The sequence below is a fragment of the Arvicanthis niloticus genome, chromosome 22 (assembly GCF_011762505.2).
Source record: "Arvicanthis niloticus isolate mArvNil1 chromosome 22, mArvNil1.pat.X, whole genome shotgun sequence".
NCBI classification, from domain to species: Eukaryota; Metazoa; Chordata; class Mammalia; order Rodentia; family Muridae; genus Arvicanthis; species Arvicanthis niloticus.
In genome coordinates this window covers 42,537,581-42,550,556 of record NC_133429.1, presented here as the reverse complement: position 1 = coordinate 42,550,556, position 12,976 = coordinate 42,537,581, and the positions used below count along the sequence as shown (strand labels likewise).

At 39.2% G+C, this 12,976-nt stretch overlaps 1 protein-coding gene across 1 annotated transcript in view; it reads left to right on the top strand.

The window, feature by feature from the left end:
* The window catches only part of Lemd3 (LEM domain containing 3), a 52,090-nt gene extending 48,674 nt beyond the window's left edge, over window positions 1-3,416 (top strand). The window contains exons 11-13 of the mRNA XM_076920348.1: window positions 767-872; window positions 962-1,040; window positions 1,252-3,416. Of these exons, the coding sequence (XP_076776463.1) occupies window positions 767-872; window positions 962-1,040; window positions 1,252-1,415 (349 nt within the window). The 3' untranslated portion in view covers window positions 1,416-3,416. The remainder of the gene's footprint in view (window positions 1-766; window positions 873-961; window positions 1,041-1,251) is intronic.
* Window positions 3,417-12,976: the final 9,560 nt, after the last annotated feature.

Sequence of the window (12,976 nt, the reverse complement as noted above, 5' to 3'; positions counted from 1 at the left end):
TCGTGGGTTTGGAGCTATCCAGTAGAGTGTGGTAAGGCTGTAAAGACCATGCCCTTCAAAACAGACTGACTCTTCCTGTCCCAGAAACCATCAGCTGTCAGTAGCTCTTCAGCTAGGTTTTTTTTTTTTTTTTTTTTTTTCAAATCTTGACAGTAGAAATTATGTTTTAAGAAAAATAGCTACTGATCCCATGTGATGGTCACTCACTCATGATTTTTATATGCAATGACAGGTGATACCAGAATAGATTAGATACAAGAAGGCCCTGTCGCTGTAACACACACTCTGATCTGCTTTTAGCAGTGCATGATACTTTTATAGGGAATCTACTGTGTGCTTTAGTCACTAGGAAATCAATTCCAGTCCAGCATTTTAGTGCATTTGGCAGATTTAAAGTCAAGTTGCTTTCCCTTTTGCCCTCCAGAGCATGTATGGCTCACCCCAGTGAGACAGGAGCATGCGTACAGCAGAGGTGCTCCTGGAGCTCTCACCAAGGTGGGGTGACCAAGCACCATGCTTGGAAAGAAGCCTGGAATGTAGTGTTTACATTCAGAAATACGTTAGAGTTGGAAGATGTTATCAGCAGTAAAGAAAACAGTCCTCAGCTGATGCAGCAGTAATGTTAGGACACGTCTGCACAGAACTGCAACAACCAGCAAGTAAACAGCTCCACAGATCGACTGCACTCCTTGGTCACACTGCAGTGTGGAGCACAGCAAGTGCAGCTTGGAAATAGCATGGTTGATTTTGTTTCTCTTAATTCCAGGGAAATAGGAGATCACTGGCACTTGGCAATTCAAGAAGCAATTTTAGAGAAGTGCAGCGATAATGACGGCATTGTTCATATTGCAGTAGACAGAAACTCACGTGAGGTAAGTCAAGTCCAGTGGTAAACATGTGTTTCAGGTCTGCTGCTATTAAACTAAGACCATTCTGTCTCTGTTTTCTGTTTATGTTACAGGGTTGTGTGTATGTTAAATGTTTGTCTCCGGAATATGCTGGGAAGGCTTTTAAAGCATTGCATGGCTCTTGGTTTGATGGTAAGACATTTGACTATTACAAAGATTTGGAAAGGATGATTAGTTGCTTTAGATTATGCCTGATTTTTAAATAAAATAATTTTACGTTAACAGTTGTTGAATAAATAATTTAGATAATTTTGTTTTGTGTTCATTTTTTACCACAGTTAATGTTCTACAAATGCTAAACATCATTTTACAGATCTAAAATACTATTTTTATCTTATAACAGGAAAGTTGGTTACAGTAAAATACTTACGACTAGATAGATACCACCACCGCTTTCCCCAGGCTCTTACTTGCAACACTCCCTTGAAGCCGACAAACAAACATATGAACTCTATGTCTCACCTGCGCCTGCGGACTGGTCTAGCTAATTCTCAAGGAAGTTCCTGAAAAGATGTCTTCACTCCTAGGACTGTTAATTTAAATAGGAAAATTTCCATTTGGCTTCCTGTCTTCCTTTTAAATTGCTTTTTGTATGTAATATTTTTATTGCCGAAGACAGCTGTTTGAAAGTTCTGAAAATCTTAAGGTTCCAAAGGGATTTAACAGTGAGGCAGCAATGCTGAGGAGGTAGAATAATTCTTTTACTCAGTTTTGGAGCTCAGTTAAGCCAGTGCATTTGAAGTTGTGTGTGAGGAACACTGACTTTATATTAAGCGATTCAGAGATGGTGGTTATATTTTTACACCAAGAAGTGTTTATATAACCACATAAAAGCATGGCGAAGCAGCTTTTTTTTTTTTTTTTTTTTTTTTTTATTTCCATAATTTGTAAACTAATGTGAATTTTTGTATACAGTAAGCTGCATAGTTCCTTACAGGCTATTGTGGTAAAAACTGTTCATTTCCCACTTTAACCTTAGGTTTCTATTGCTTGTAAAAGGTTCATTTGCTACAGCTGGAATATGGGGAAATTTATTTGGTTTTAATGGTTACATACATGTGTAAGTGGTTGTACATGTACTTAAATTGGCTTTGTATATATATGTATAAATGCTGATGGTAGTGAAAGTCTTGTTTTGTGAGAATGTCTGCATTAGCAGTAAAATATGCTTTTTATTTTATTCATAATCTAATCTGTAATATATATATATATATATGTATGTCCGTAACTGTGTGTTTATGTACATTTGTAACTGTACATATGTACATATCCACACAGATATATACATATGGCTGTACAGTCATAGATGATCAAGCAGCCAAATACCTGGAAGTATTAGATACATGTTTAAAATATCTTTTATAGATTTTATATAAAAATACCCAAGTATGGTTTTGTGTGGAAGTTCTGGCACCAGCTGTAATGAGTTCAAATTTATGTGAGCAATAAAGAAGCAATTGGCAGATACTGGAAAATATTTTGTGAAAAGCTGTATTTATTATAAATACTGGGACTATGACAGAACTAAAGGGATTATGTCATTTCCCAGTCTGTTTATAGCTTAAAGAAATGTTAGCTCCTGTTCTATGTCCAGTGCAAAACAGGGTGCATTGTTGCAGCAAAATGTACTAGACAAATTATCCTTGGAATGTTGGGCCATGCAAGTCTGCAGTGTAGATCGTGCACGAATGACCGTTGTTTGTTTGTGCCTCAGTGTTTGTTTCAGTAAAGCTACTTTATTACTGTTTATGATTTCAGTTCAAAATAGTTACTGATCAAGGTTTACTTGTAACCTAAAAATTGGCTTTTTGAAAAACAACCTGCTGGGTAGATGATTGTGGGTCCAAGTGAAGATGTGAGACAGCTGGAATGACAGGAATCTTAGTTCTTATTTTAAGTTGAGTTTCCTTTCTGTTGTGTATGTTGGTTTGCAGCATGAACTTGCACAGATAATGCACGCTTTCTGGTTAAGTAAACATGATGCACACTGTTCTGTAACAGAGAACCCTTGTGCCTTACTTGTGTCCTCCTGTGGGCACAGTGTTTATGAAGAATACATGATTTGTTACCAATCTATGTCTCAGATGCTAATGTGTTAAAATATAAATATATATAATATATAAAGTAACCAATCTTTCTGTATTTTATGTGCATCATAGTGATTTATTTGAGCTTAGTGACACAATCTTGTAACCCGTTGCAAGAGTGAATGTAAAATATAAGTTGTGACATTTAAACAGGTCACCTTTTGATGCAGATGCATCTTTTTCTTGCTTCTAAGATATATTTCATGTAAACATTGTACATTTATTATTGTAATATATACTATTATGCAGCTTACTTTACCTGGAACTCTTAAGCCTACCAAGAGTCCTCCCTGTAAGACAGATGGGAATGTGTATAATAATTAGGTATTTGAAAAGTTCTGCTTCGATGTAATTTGTTTCTTGTTCTGTTTAAAAAAGAAGGAAAACATTCTAATTAAAAATTTATTAGGTTTTTTAAAAACCTGCGTCTTTGTTTTAAAGAAACGTAGTGTCATGTGTCTGTTTCTTTTTGCCAGTAAAGTAGGTATCTTTAAATCTCTCTTTATGTCTTTACTGTTTGAGACGGCTCTCACTGTGTAGCCCAGGCTGGCCTCAGTCTTGTGGAATCCTCCTGCCTTACAGCCTTCCAAGTGCTGAGGTTACAGGAGCGAGCCATCGTGCCCAGGTGACAAGTTCATTGTCACCATCCATTTTCAGCTTCTTCACCCTTTTTTCCTAGACCTAGCCCTCTGAGTCATGTCAGCAGAGGGTTGGCAGCCATTCTTTTGGGAGGGATGCACATAAACAGGTATTTAAGAGTTGGGGATAGTTAGAAACTAACTGGGACTTGTGATCTAAAAACCTGACTGTCCTGGATGCTCATCTCTGGTCTTGAATCCCTGTGAAGGAAACGCTGCAGGCAGCATGATAGACACATTTTGTTGATTAAAAACCAGTAGAGCCTGTATATTTAGATTTGCTTTTTCTTCTCTGTGAGTAGACATCAGAGAACTGCACACTCTCCTGAACTTGAAAAGGAAAATTAGAGAACACTAACAAAGACAAACTAATGACCCCACCCCCACCCCATACCATTACTGCCTCACACACATGCGTGCTCAGGCGCGTGCACACACTCAGACACTTGCATGTACCCAGCCTCCCCTTTCCAGCTGTTGATGAGTTACTGAGTTTGAGGTGATGTAGGAAACAGACAAGGCTCTTGTTCAGGTAAGTGTTAAGGCTTTTGAAATACCTGATGTAACACAGAATTGGGACGTTGACTTAGAGTTTAGCTGAGCAATTAATGATTTGTTAGAATAAAGAATTTGAAGGATGAGATGAAATGGAAAAGATTTAGTGATTAATTATATGATAAAGAACAAACTCATTTGATTGGTTTTTTTTTTTTTTTTTTTTACATTTCAAATGTTATCCCCTTTCCCAGTTTCCGCTCTGCAACCCCCCATTCCATCCCCTGCCCCACCCCCTGCTTCTATGAGTGTGCTCCCCCACCCACCCACTCCCATCTCACTGCCCTGGCATTCCCCTATGGTGTTTGGGTTTTCTCCTGTGGAAAATGTAAATCTCTAACATTTAGGTCATATGGAACATACTAGCTAGGGAAGGTGGTAAACTCGGTTTATTTCCTGAAACAGGTTTAGCAATCTACCTAATGTCTCATTTTTCACAGAGTAAAAGAATATCCAATCAATATCGAGAAAACAGAGACTAGCAGGACATCATAAATGCTCTGTTTCTTAGCAGAGCTTGACTCTCAGTGATAAACTCTGTCCCTAGTCAGTAATGACTTACAATAGAAAACCAAAGTAGGAATACTCTATTTTGAAGTCATGGGCCTGTAGTTGAAATAGTGTCAAGTAAATTAAAACTAAATTGAATTTTGAGCTCTTCAAACGTACTAGCCAAGGCTAAGTACTCAGAGGCTCCGTGTGAGCAGTCGCTAACAGCTACAGTGTTGGTCTTGACTAAAATCTACCTTTCTTAGTGCAGTCCAGTACCACCCACTCGGCCTGTGCTTCAGTCTGAACACGCCTTCCTTCCAAAAGCAAGTGTCCTATTTGACTCAAGCTTGACTGGTTTTATCTCTCCTTCGTCACTTAATTTCTCCAGGTTTTCCTTGTATCCTCCCAGTATTCCTCCCATATTAAGACAGTCGAACTTGTTGACCTCCTGCTGTGGGGCTTTGTCTTTACCTGACCTCCGTATGCAGGTTTCAGCTTACATTTCACCATACTTATAATCTAGTCAGACTGTCTTTAATTGAATTAGATGCTTGGTAATTAAAGTGACTATTGAGTGTGTTTGTGTGTGTATACTTATACATACAGACAGACAGACACACATACACACACACATTGTGTGTGTGTGTATATATATATATGGGGGCTACATTATGATTGTGTATTTTAGCTCCTTTCTGACCTTTTTTGTTTTATTTCATTAGAGTTTATACTATACATCACAATCTACTTTTAACTCAAATTTTACTGCTTCATATCTAGAACCAGTAGAATACTGTCCTTCCATCTCTCCTCTCCCTGCCTTCCTCTTGCTGTTTTGTGCATGCGTTCATGTGACAGCATGTACTGTCAGATGTTTTCTCTCTGCAGTTGCCTCTTTCTCTTATCTTGTCCTTAAAATCTATATTAGAACATCTTTAATAAATTTCAACTGTGACTAAAAATACAAAAACAACTTAAACTAATGAATTAGTTTAGTTAAGTTATAGGATTCAAAATTAATGTTCAAAAATTGGTGGGTGGTAGTTTTGTGTACTAAAACCATTGGAAAAAAGAATTCAGGATGGCAGTTGAATCCATGGTAACTAACAACAATAAAATACTTAGGAATACATTATGAAGGAACTGAAAGATGTGTAACCGGAGAATTAAAACTATATATACTGGTAAAAGAAGTTTTAAAAAATTACACAAAAAGTGAAAATATACCCCATGAAGAATAAACATTACTAAACTATCCACACTACCCAGAGTTGTTTAGAGAGTCAGTGCAGCTTTTTGCTTTTATTCCTCTGCTTTTGTTGTTTGAAATGGTATAGCTCAAGATAACCTTGAACTTCCCTCACCTTCCCTCTCTCCCAGTGCTGGGATCACGGGTGTGCGCCACTGTGCCTGACTCAGTGCTTTTGTGTGTGTGTGTGTGGTCTGTATTCAAGTGACAGTTTTACTTGAATGGCTGAGACGATCTGAAGGAAACAGAACCAAACAGGAGGCATCGCACTACTTGGTGTGAGAAGCCTGTAAAACCATGGTAGTGTGCTGAAAGTAGGGGAAGGGGTATTCTCCGTGACTAGCCCCAGGAAAGCTAGCTGGCTGCCGGTAGGAGAGCCAGATCGTTAGCTACCTCGTGCTGCGTACACAGTAACTCAAAGTGGATTAAACACCAAACTCTGGCCTCAGACACACTGGGGAAATGGAGTAAAAGCATCATGAACTTGGTCTGGGTGGCGCCTTTTATTAGGATGCCCGGGACACAGACAGGACAGTCTATTGAGACGACTGCAGGAAACTACAAAGCTGCCGTACAAGCAGAGTGGAGCGGAAAGGGAGCAGATGCACTCGGAACACCTATTAATCTGTCTCGTTTGTATGCACCCTAGGGTAAACAAATATTCTGTAGCCCGGAATTGTGCTGCGTACTCGAGACGAGCCCCAGATTGACAGTCCTTTTGTCTCAGCCTCCCGAATGCTCGGACGTAAAGTTGTATAACGTGCTCAGCTCAAGCCTTACATTTTGGATAAGGAGTTAATATCCAAAGTATATAAGGAATTCGCATAAAAGCTGGCAAACACATATCCTGATAAAGAACTGAGGTAAAAATAGATACTTCTCAGATGACCAACCAGTATGTTGAAAAGAATAACCATCGGGGAATTGCAAATTAAAGTCAGTAACGTTTGCAGAGGCTGTTTGAAAGTAACAAGTATTGACAAGGGCATGAGAGACGGGAACCCTGCACACTGTTGATAGGAATGTTCCTCACTTACCATTGCGGAGAACAATAGAAAGACGCGTCCTGCTATGTAATCCACGGATACGCCATTACTAAGCATGTGCCCGTGTTGTTTCCCAGTAACCATAACAAAATACCTAATGCAATTAGCATGGGTTTGCTTTAATCATGATGCTAGAGGTTCAAGTCCAAGATGGAGTGGTCTCATAACCATAAGCCTTTGGCAAGAATGGTGCCTGGTGGTGGGGCTCATTACGGGTCAAGCTGCTGGCCATAGGAGCCAGAAAGCAAAATTAAAAGAACCAGGAGAGAGAGCCAGTGTCCCACTTCATCTTCAAGAGTGTAACCCCAGTGAAAGGTCCTCTTGGTCGGCCCCACCAACCAAAGGTTCCAGTCCCTCCCGTGCTTGTGTCTCATCAACAGTGATTTCCGCAGCGAGTGTGTTTGTGTTCATCAAATGGTGTTTTCTAATTTGAGTCCGTCAGTTGCTTTTGCCAGGAATCTATTTTGGATGTTATCAGATGTTTTTCTTTGTCTGGTAAGCTGATGTGATTTTTGTCTTTTAGTCCACTGAAAATGAAGATTATGGATTGTAGTCCCTTTGAAAAAAATGTTGCTGGATTTGGTGTGATAGTATTTGTTGAGGGCTTTTAGTACCTGCAGTCATAACAGACTGTAGTTTTCATGTGAGATCTCGTCTCATTTGGGAATTGGGATAAGACTCGTCCCAGAATGAGTTAAATAAATGCTCTTTTTATCTTTTTGGAGTAGCTGTGAGATTTTCTAGGGTTTACCACCGCAGGCATCAGGGTCAGAGAATTTTTGGTTTTTATTATTATTACTAAATCATTTTTTCGTATTTGTTGAATCAACTCAGATGTTTCTTCTTAGTCAAATTCAGTAAGTTGCATCCTACTAGGGATTCCCATTCCCTCCTCATCTGACTGATATCTGTGGAGTGTCCACATGGTCCCTTACACTTCTACTTCTGTAATGGCCCCTAACACATCATTTTCATAATTTGAATCTTCAGTTACTTTCCCTTGCCAGTCTCGCTTGTTGAACCTCCCAAAAGCCCGGGTTTTGTTGTTGTTGTTGTTGTTATATTTTATGTTTCTATTTTTTATCATTCGTTCCCACCCTAGTCAATTGCTCTGATTGCTGTAGGTTTTGTTGTTACCGTCTTCAGGTATTATGTTTCGATTACTGATCTGAAGTCTTAACTGTTTTAGCATCAACATTTAAGGCTGTGCATTTCTTTCCAAACATTGTTTCAGTTGCCCTCCTTGAGTTTTAGACTCTGTAGCTCCCTTTTCCTTCATCTCAAAGCATTTCAGCTTCCCTCCCTCCCTCCCTCCCTCTCTGTTGCTTGCTTAGAGGTGTATGTCATAATCAGTTTTAACTGGCTTAAGCCTTGTGGTTTAAGGACATATTTTGTATTACTTGAGCCTTTTGAAACGTACTGAGGCTTGTTTGTGGCATAGCATATGGCCTTTTTTGGAGAGCAGTCCCTGTTGTACACAGAAGAATGTTTGTGTGCTGCCGGTGAAGCCTCCGGGTCACCAGAGAGCTACGGATGCCCTTTGGCCACACTGTCTGCACCGACCACGTCACTGATGGGCCCCTTTGGGTTTCTCAGCCACTCATGTAAAATGTTACTATTTTATTATGTTTAATCTAGTTTTATAAGAGATTTATTCAGGCTGTCTTACATTATTATGTCCCTGGAAGTAAACTGTTAAACTGTTCCTCGTGGTCCCCATAGTCAAAGTTCATTCTCTGCCTTTAAGGAAATAATAGTATTTCATTCTCAGTGTTCAGTGGGGGTGTTACAGTTTAGATGGTGATTTGGTAGACAGATACACATCCTGGGAATAGATCCAACAAGGAACGAAGAGTGTGTGAGAAGCTTTTCTGAGGGTGCTCAAGGAAAACAAAGATTTTCCTTGATAGAGTGAATATGACAAATGATAATTCTTCCTCACGAGGGTTAAGAGTCCTAGGAAGCTCCCACAGAAGTGGGTCAGTATCTAGGGATTTTCAATGAAAATCTAGAATTCGACTGGAAGGATGAAGGAGAAACATAGTATCTTTAAGTTAAAGTATAATAATAGTAGATTGTCTCTGCTAAATAATAGAGCTAATTAAATGTTTTAAATTGTTAATGAAAACATATAGCAGATAAAGAATAAATGCCTTGTCGTTTTAGCTGAACTGACACTCAGAGTCACTAAAATACACCTTAACCAGAGACCAGATTTTTATAATAGTGTCAAGCTTAAATTGAAGTACTTTACTCAAATTACCAAGGTTACACACACACACACACACACACACACACACACACACACACACACACAATCAAGTTAGATTATAATTATGTTAACTTCCAGAATTTTTTTTTCCTGACAAAAGCATCTGGAAGCATATATTTATAATTTCCAAGTATTTGATTTCTTCTCCAAAATCAGAGTCATTTTTGAAGAATTATCTCCGACCATATCTGGTCTTGAGCAAGGCTGTCTCTGGGTGTGCCTCTCATGTTCCTCAGCAGCTCCTCTTTGCTGACTGGACCAACCCTGCCGTAGTTTCTGGCCGTGCTTGTGATTAGAGCAGGTTTTACAGACTTCCTGAGATCTTAACCATTTTGAGAGCCTTGGAAGTCCATTTTATAGGGTGTCTTCAGTGCCTTTATATTGTTTTTTTCCTGCATTTATTTTTTATTGGATATTTTATTTACATTTCAGATGCCATCCCCATTTCCCCTCCCTAGAAAACCCCTATCCCATACCCCCCTCTCCTTTTTGCTTTTATGCAATTTTTTTTAATGTCAACCAAAGGCTTTATAAATTTGGTAATGCTCAATATCAATCAGAAGTGTAACCTAATACCCAACCTAGATATATCAACTATCTTTGACTGGTGGAGACATGTGAATATCTGCCTCCATGTCTGGCCCCCCTCTCTCTTTCTCTCTCATCACCTAGCTCCTTCCCTCCTCCTCTTCCTCTTCCTCCTCCTCCTCCTCCTCCTCCTCTCCTTACTCCTCCTCTTTGTACTCCTCTCACCTTAGCTCCTCCTACATATCACCCTTCCTGTTAAAATAAAACTTTTCTCAAAATACAGTTAGAGCATAACTATACCAATTTATGTCAGTAAGGTACAAGATAGACCGAATACTCAGGTCTTTTTCTTGGCTTTAGAATGAATGTCAGCTGAAAACCATCCTCTCAAATGTTTTCTCTCAAAGTAAATAGCAAGGATTGGCTATGAGACTTTAAGTTTTCAACCCCATCAGAAATCCAGAATGACTGAGATAACAGATTATGGGAAGCGCAAAGCATAGCTTCTAAAACATAGCCAATTTATAGAGACCGCTGGACACTTGGACAGTCCCTATACTACAGAATGTTGGAGCATCCGATCTTCAGCCTTCTGGTCCAGGATCATCTAACAGACCTAGTGATGCAAAATTATTAAGGGCTGATTACTCTGTCTTAGCAGATACAATCAGTCGACTATTCTGCAAGTGTGTTCTTTTCTGGACAATATTTTGTCTGTAGATGGAAAGAGGCAATTCTTGCCTAGTGGCTGTCTCACCACAATTGGAATAACTCCAAAGATGCTCAATTTCTTCTTGGAATCCAAGACAGGAAGCTGTCAGGAGCAGACAGGTCTCTAATCAAAATGAACATTAATACAGAAATGTTTGTAATGTCAATTCTGTGAATTTCTGATGTTTTGAAAACCAACTATATATGTAAGGCAATCTGGGCTGTTGTCTGTTAACTCCTCTCAGCTATTTCTAAAGAAAATATAGAAAACTCCCTAACAATAAACTCAAAGCCATGAATTTGCTATAGGCTCTTAACTCACAGTCTAACCATGTCAAATAAGTTTAAAAAGTTAAAGAAGGACTGGGTCTAAGCCTTGTATTCCTAAATGTGTTATACAGGCACAATGCCTATGAGAGTAACAATATTCATCTCACTTTTATATTTATAAGAAGCTCGTACCAATAAAAACCTTAAATTTGAAATCAAAGTAAATTTTGTACCATTTAAGAAATAACTTCATCTTAATAACAATTATACATATTTCTACCAGTAGGTTACGGCTATGCAATAAATCCTAGCTAATCCTCCCTGTTCCACCAAAACCACTACTTTTACCTAGAAAGACAGCCCAATATTAACCACCTCAGTCCCCAAGCCCAGGGAATAGGGGCGCCGACTCTTCATTAACTTCTTCAAGCTGATTATGGGTGTTGAGTTATTAGAAGAGGGGTTGGGGGAAGAATAAATTGATAAGCCCCTGACACTGTGTCTTCACTGCATCCAGCTAGAATTTCAGGACATCAGAGGGTCAAGTAAGTGTGCTCAGCTTGCCTGATGAGTAGATATACCAAGGCTATGTATTCTGCAATATACAATTCTCAAAACAAATTTTAGTATCAAGATAGTTGTTTGTTTGAATTCTGGAATCTAGTCTTCTGGCTGCCTGCCTCTATCATGTCTAATCCATATAATTCTGGGCATTTCTATGAAGGTGTGCTCCCACCATCCTCCCATTTTCGCCTCCGTTCTCAAATTCCTCAACACTAGGGAATCCAATCTTTCAGGCACCAAGGCCTTCCACTTCCACTGATGCCTAAACCCTTACCCCCCCCCCCCAATTACAATGAGGGTGTGCTCCCACCATCCTCTCATTCCTGCCTCCCTGCTCTTGAAATTCCCCAACACTTGGGGATCCACTTTCAGGAACCAAGGCCCTCTACTTCCACTGATGCCTAACCCCTTACCCCATCTTTCCTCCTCCAATTACTATGAGGGTGTGCTCCCACCATCCTCTCATTCTCACCTCCATGCTCTTGAAATTCCCCAACACTAGGGAATCCAAACTTTAAGGTACCAAGGCTGTCCACTTCCACTGATGCCTGGCAAGGCCACCCTCAACTATCTATACAGGTGGAGCCATGAGTCCCTCCTTTTACGTTCTAGGGTTGGAGATTTTAGAATGGCTACTCCAGCTTGTTTCTTAAGACCATTTGCTTGAAAAATTGTTTTCCAGCCTTTTACTCTAAGGTAGAGTCTGTCTTTGTACTGAGGTGGGTTTCCTGTATGCAGTAAAATGCTGGGTCCCATTTATGTATCCAGTCCATTAGCCTATGTCTTTTAATTTTGTTATTAGAGGTGAAGTTATCTTTATGTGGCTATCTTCTGTTGGATTTGTTGGAGGAGGGTTACTTTCTTGCTCTTTCTAGAGTATAATTTCCCTCTTTGTATTGGAGCTTTCCTAGTATTATCCTTTGTAATACTGGGTTTGTGGAAAGATATTGTGTGAATTTGGTTTTGTCATGGAATATCTTGGTTTCTCCATCTATGGTAATTGAGAGTTTTGCTGGGTATAGTAGCCTGGGCTGGCATTTGTGTTCTCTTAGGGTCTGTATGACATCTGTCCAGCATCTTCTAGCTTTTATAGTATCTGGTGAGAAGTCTGGTGTAATTCTGATATGTCTGCCTTTATATGTTACTTGGCCTTTCTCCCTTACTGCATTTAATATTCTTTCTTTGTTTTGTGCACTTGGTGTTTTGATTATTATGTGATGGGAGGTATTTCTTTTCTGGTCTAGTCTATTTGGCATTCTATAGGCTTCTTGTATGTTTATGGGCATCTTGTTCTTTAGGAAAGTTTTCTTCTATAATTTTGTTGAAGATATTTATTGGCCCTTTAAGTTGGGAATCTTCACTCTCATCTATACCTATTATCCTTAGGTTTGGTCTTCTCATTGTGTCCTGGATTTCCTGGATATTTTGTGTTAAGAACTTTTTGCATTTTGCATTTTCTTTGACAGTTGTGTCAATATTTTCTGTCATATCTTCTGCACCTGAGATTCTCTCTTTTATCTCTTGTATTCTGTTGGTGATGCTTGTGTCTATGACGTCTGATTTCTTTCTTAGGTTTTCTATCTCCAGGGTCGTCTCCCTTTGTGATTTCTTTATTGTTTCTGCTTCCGTTTTTATGTCCTGGATGGTTTTGTTCAA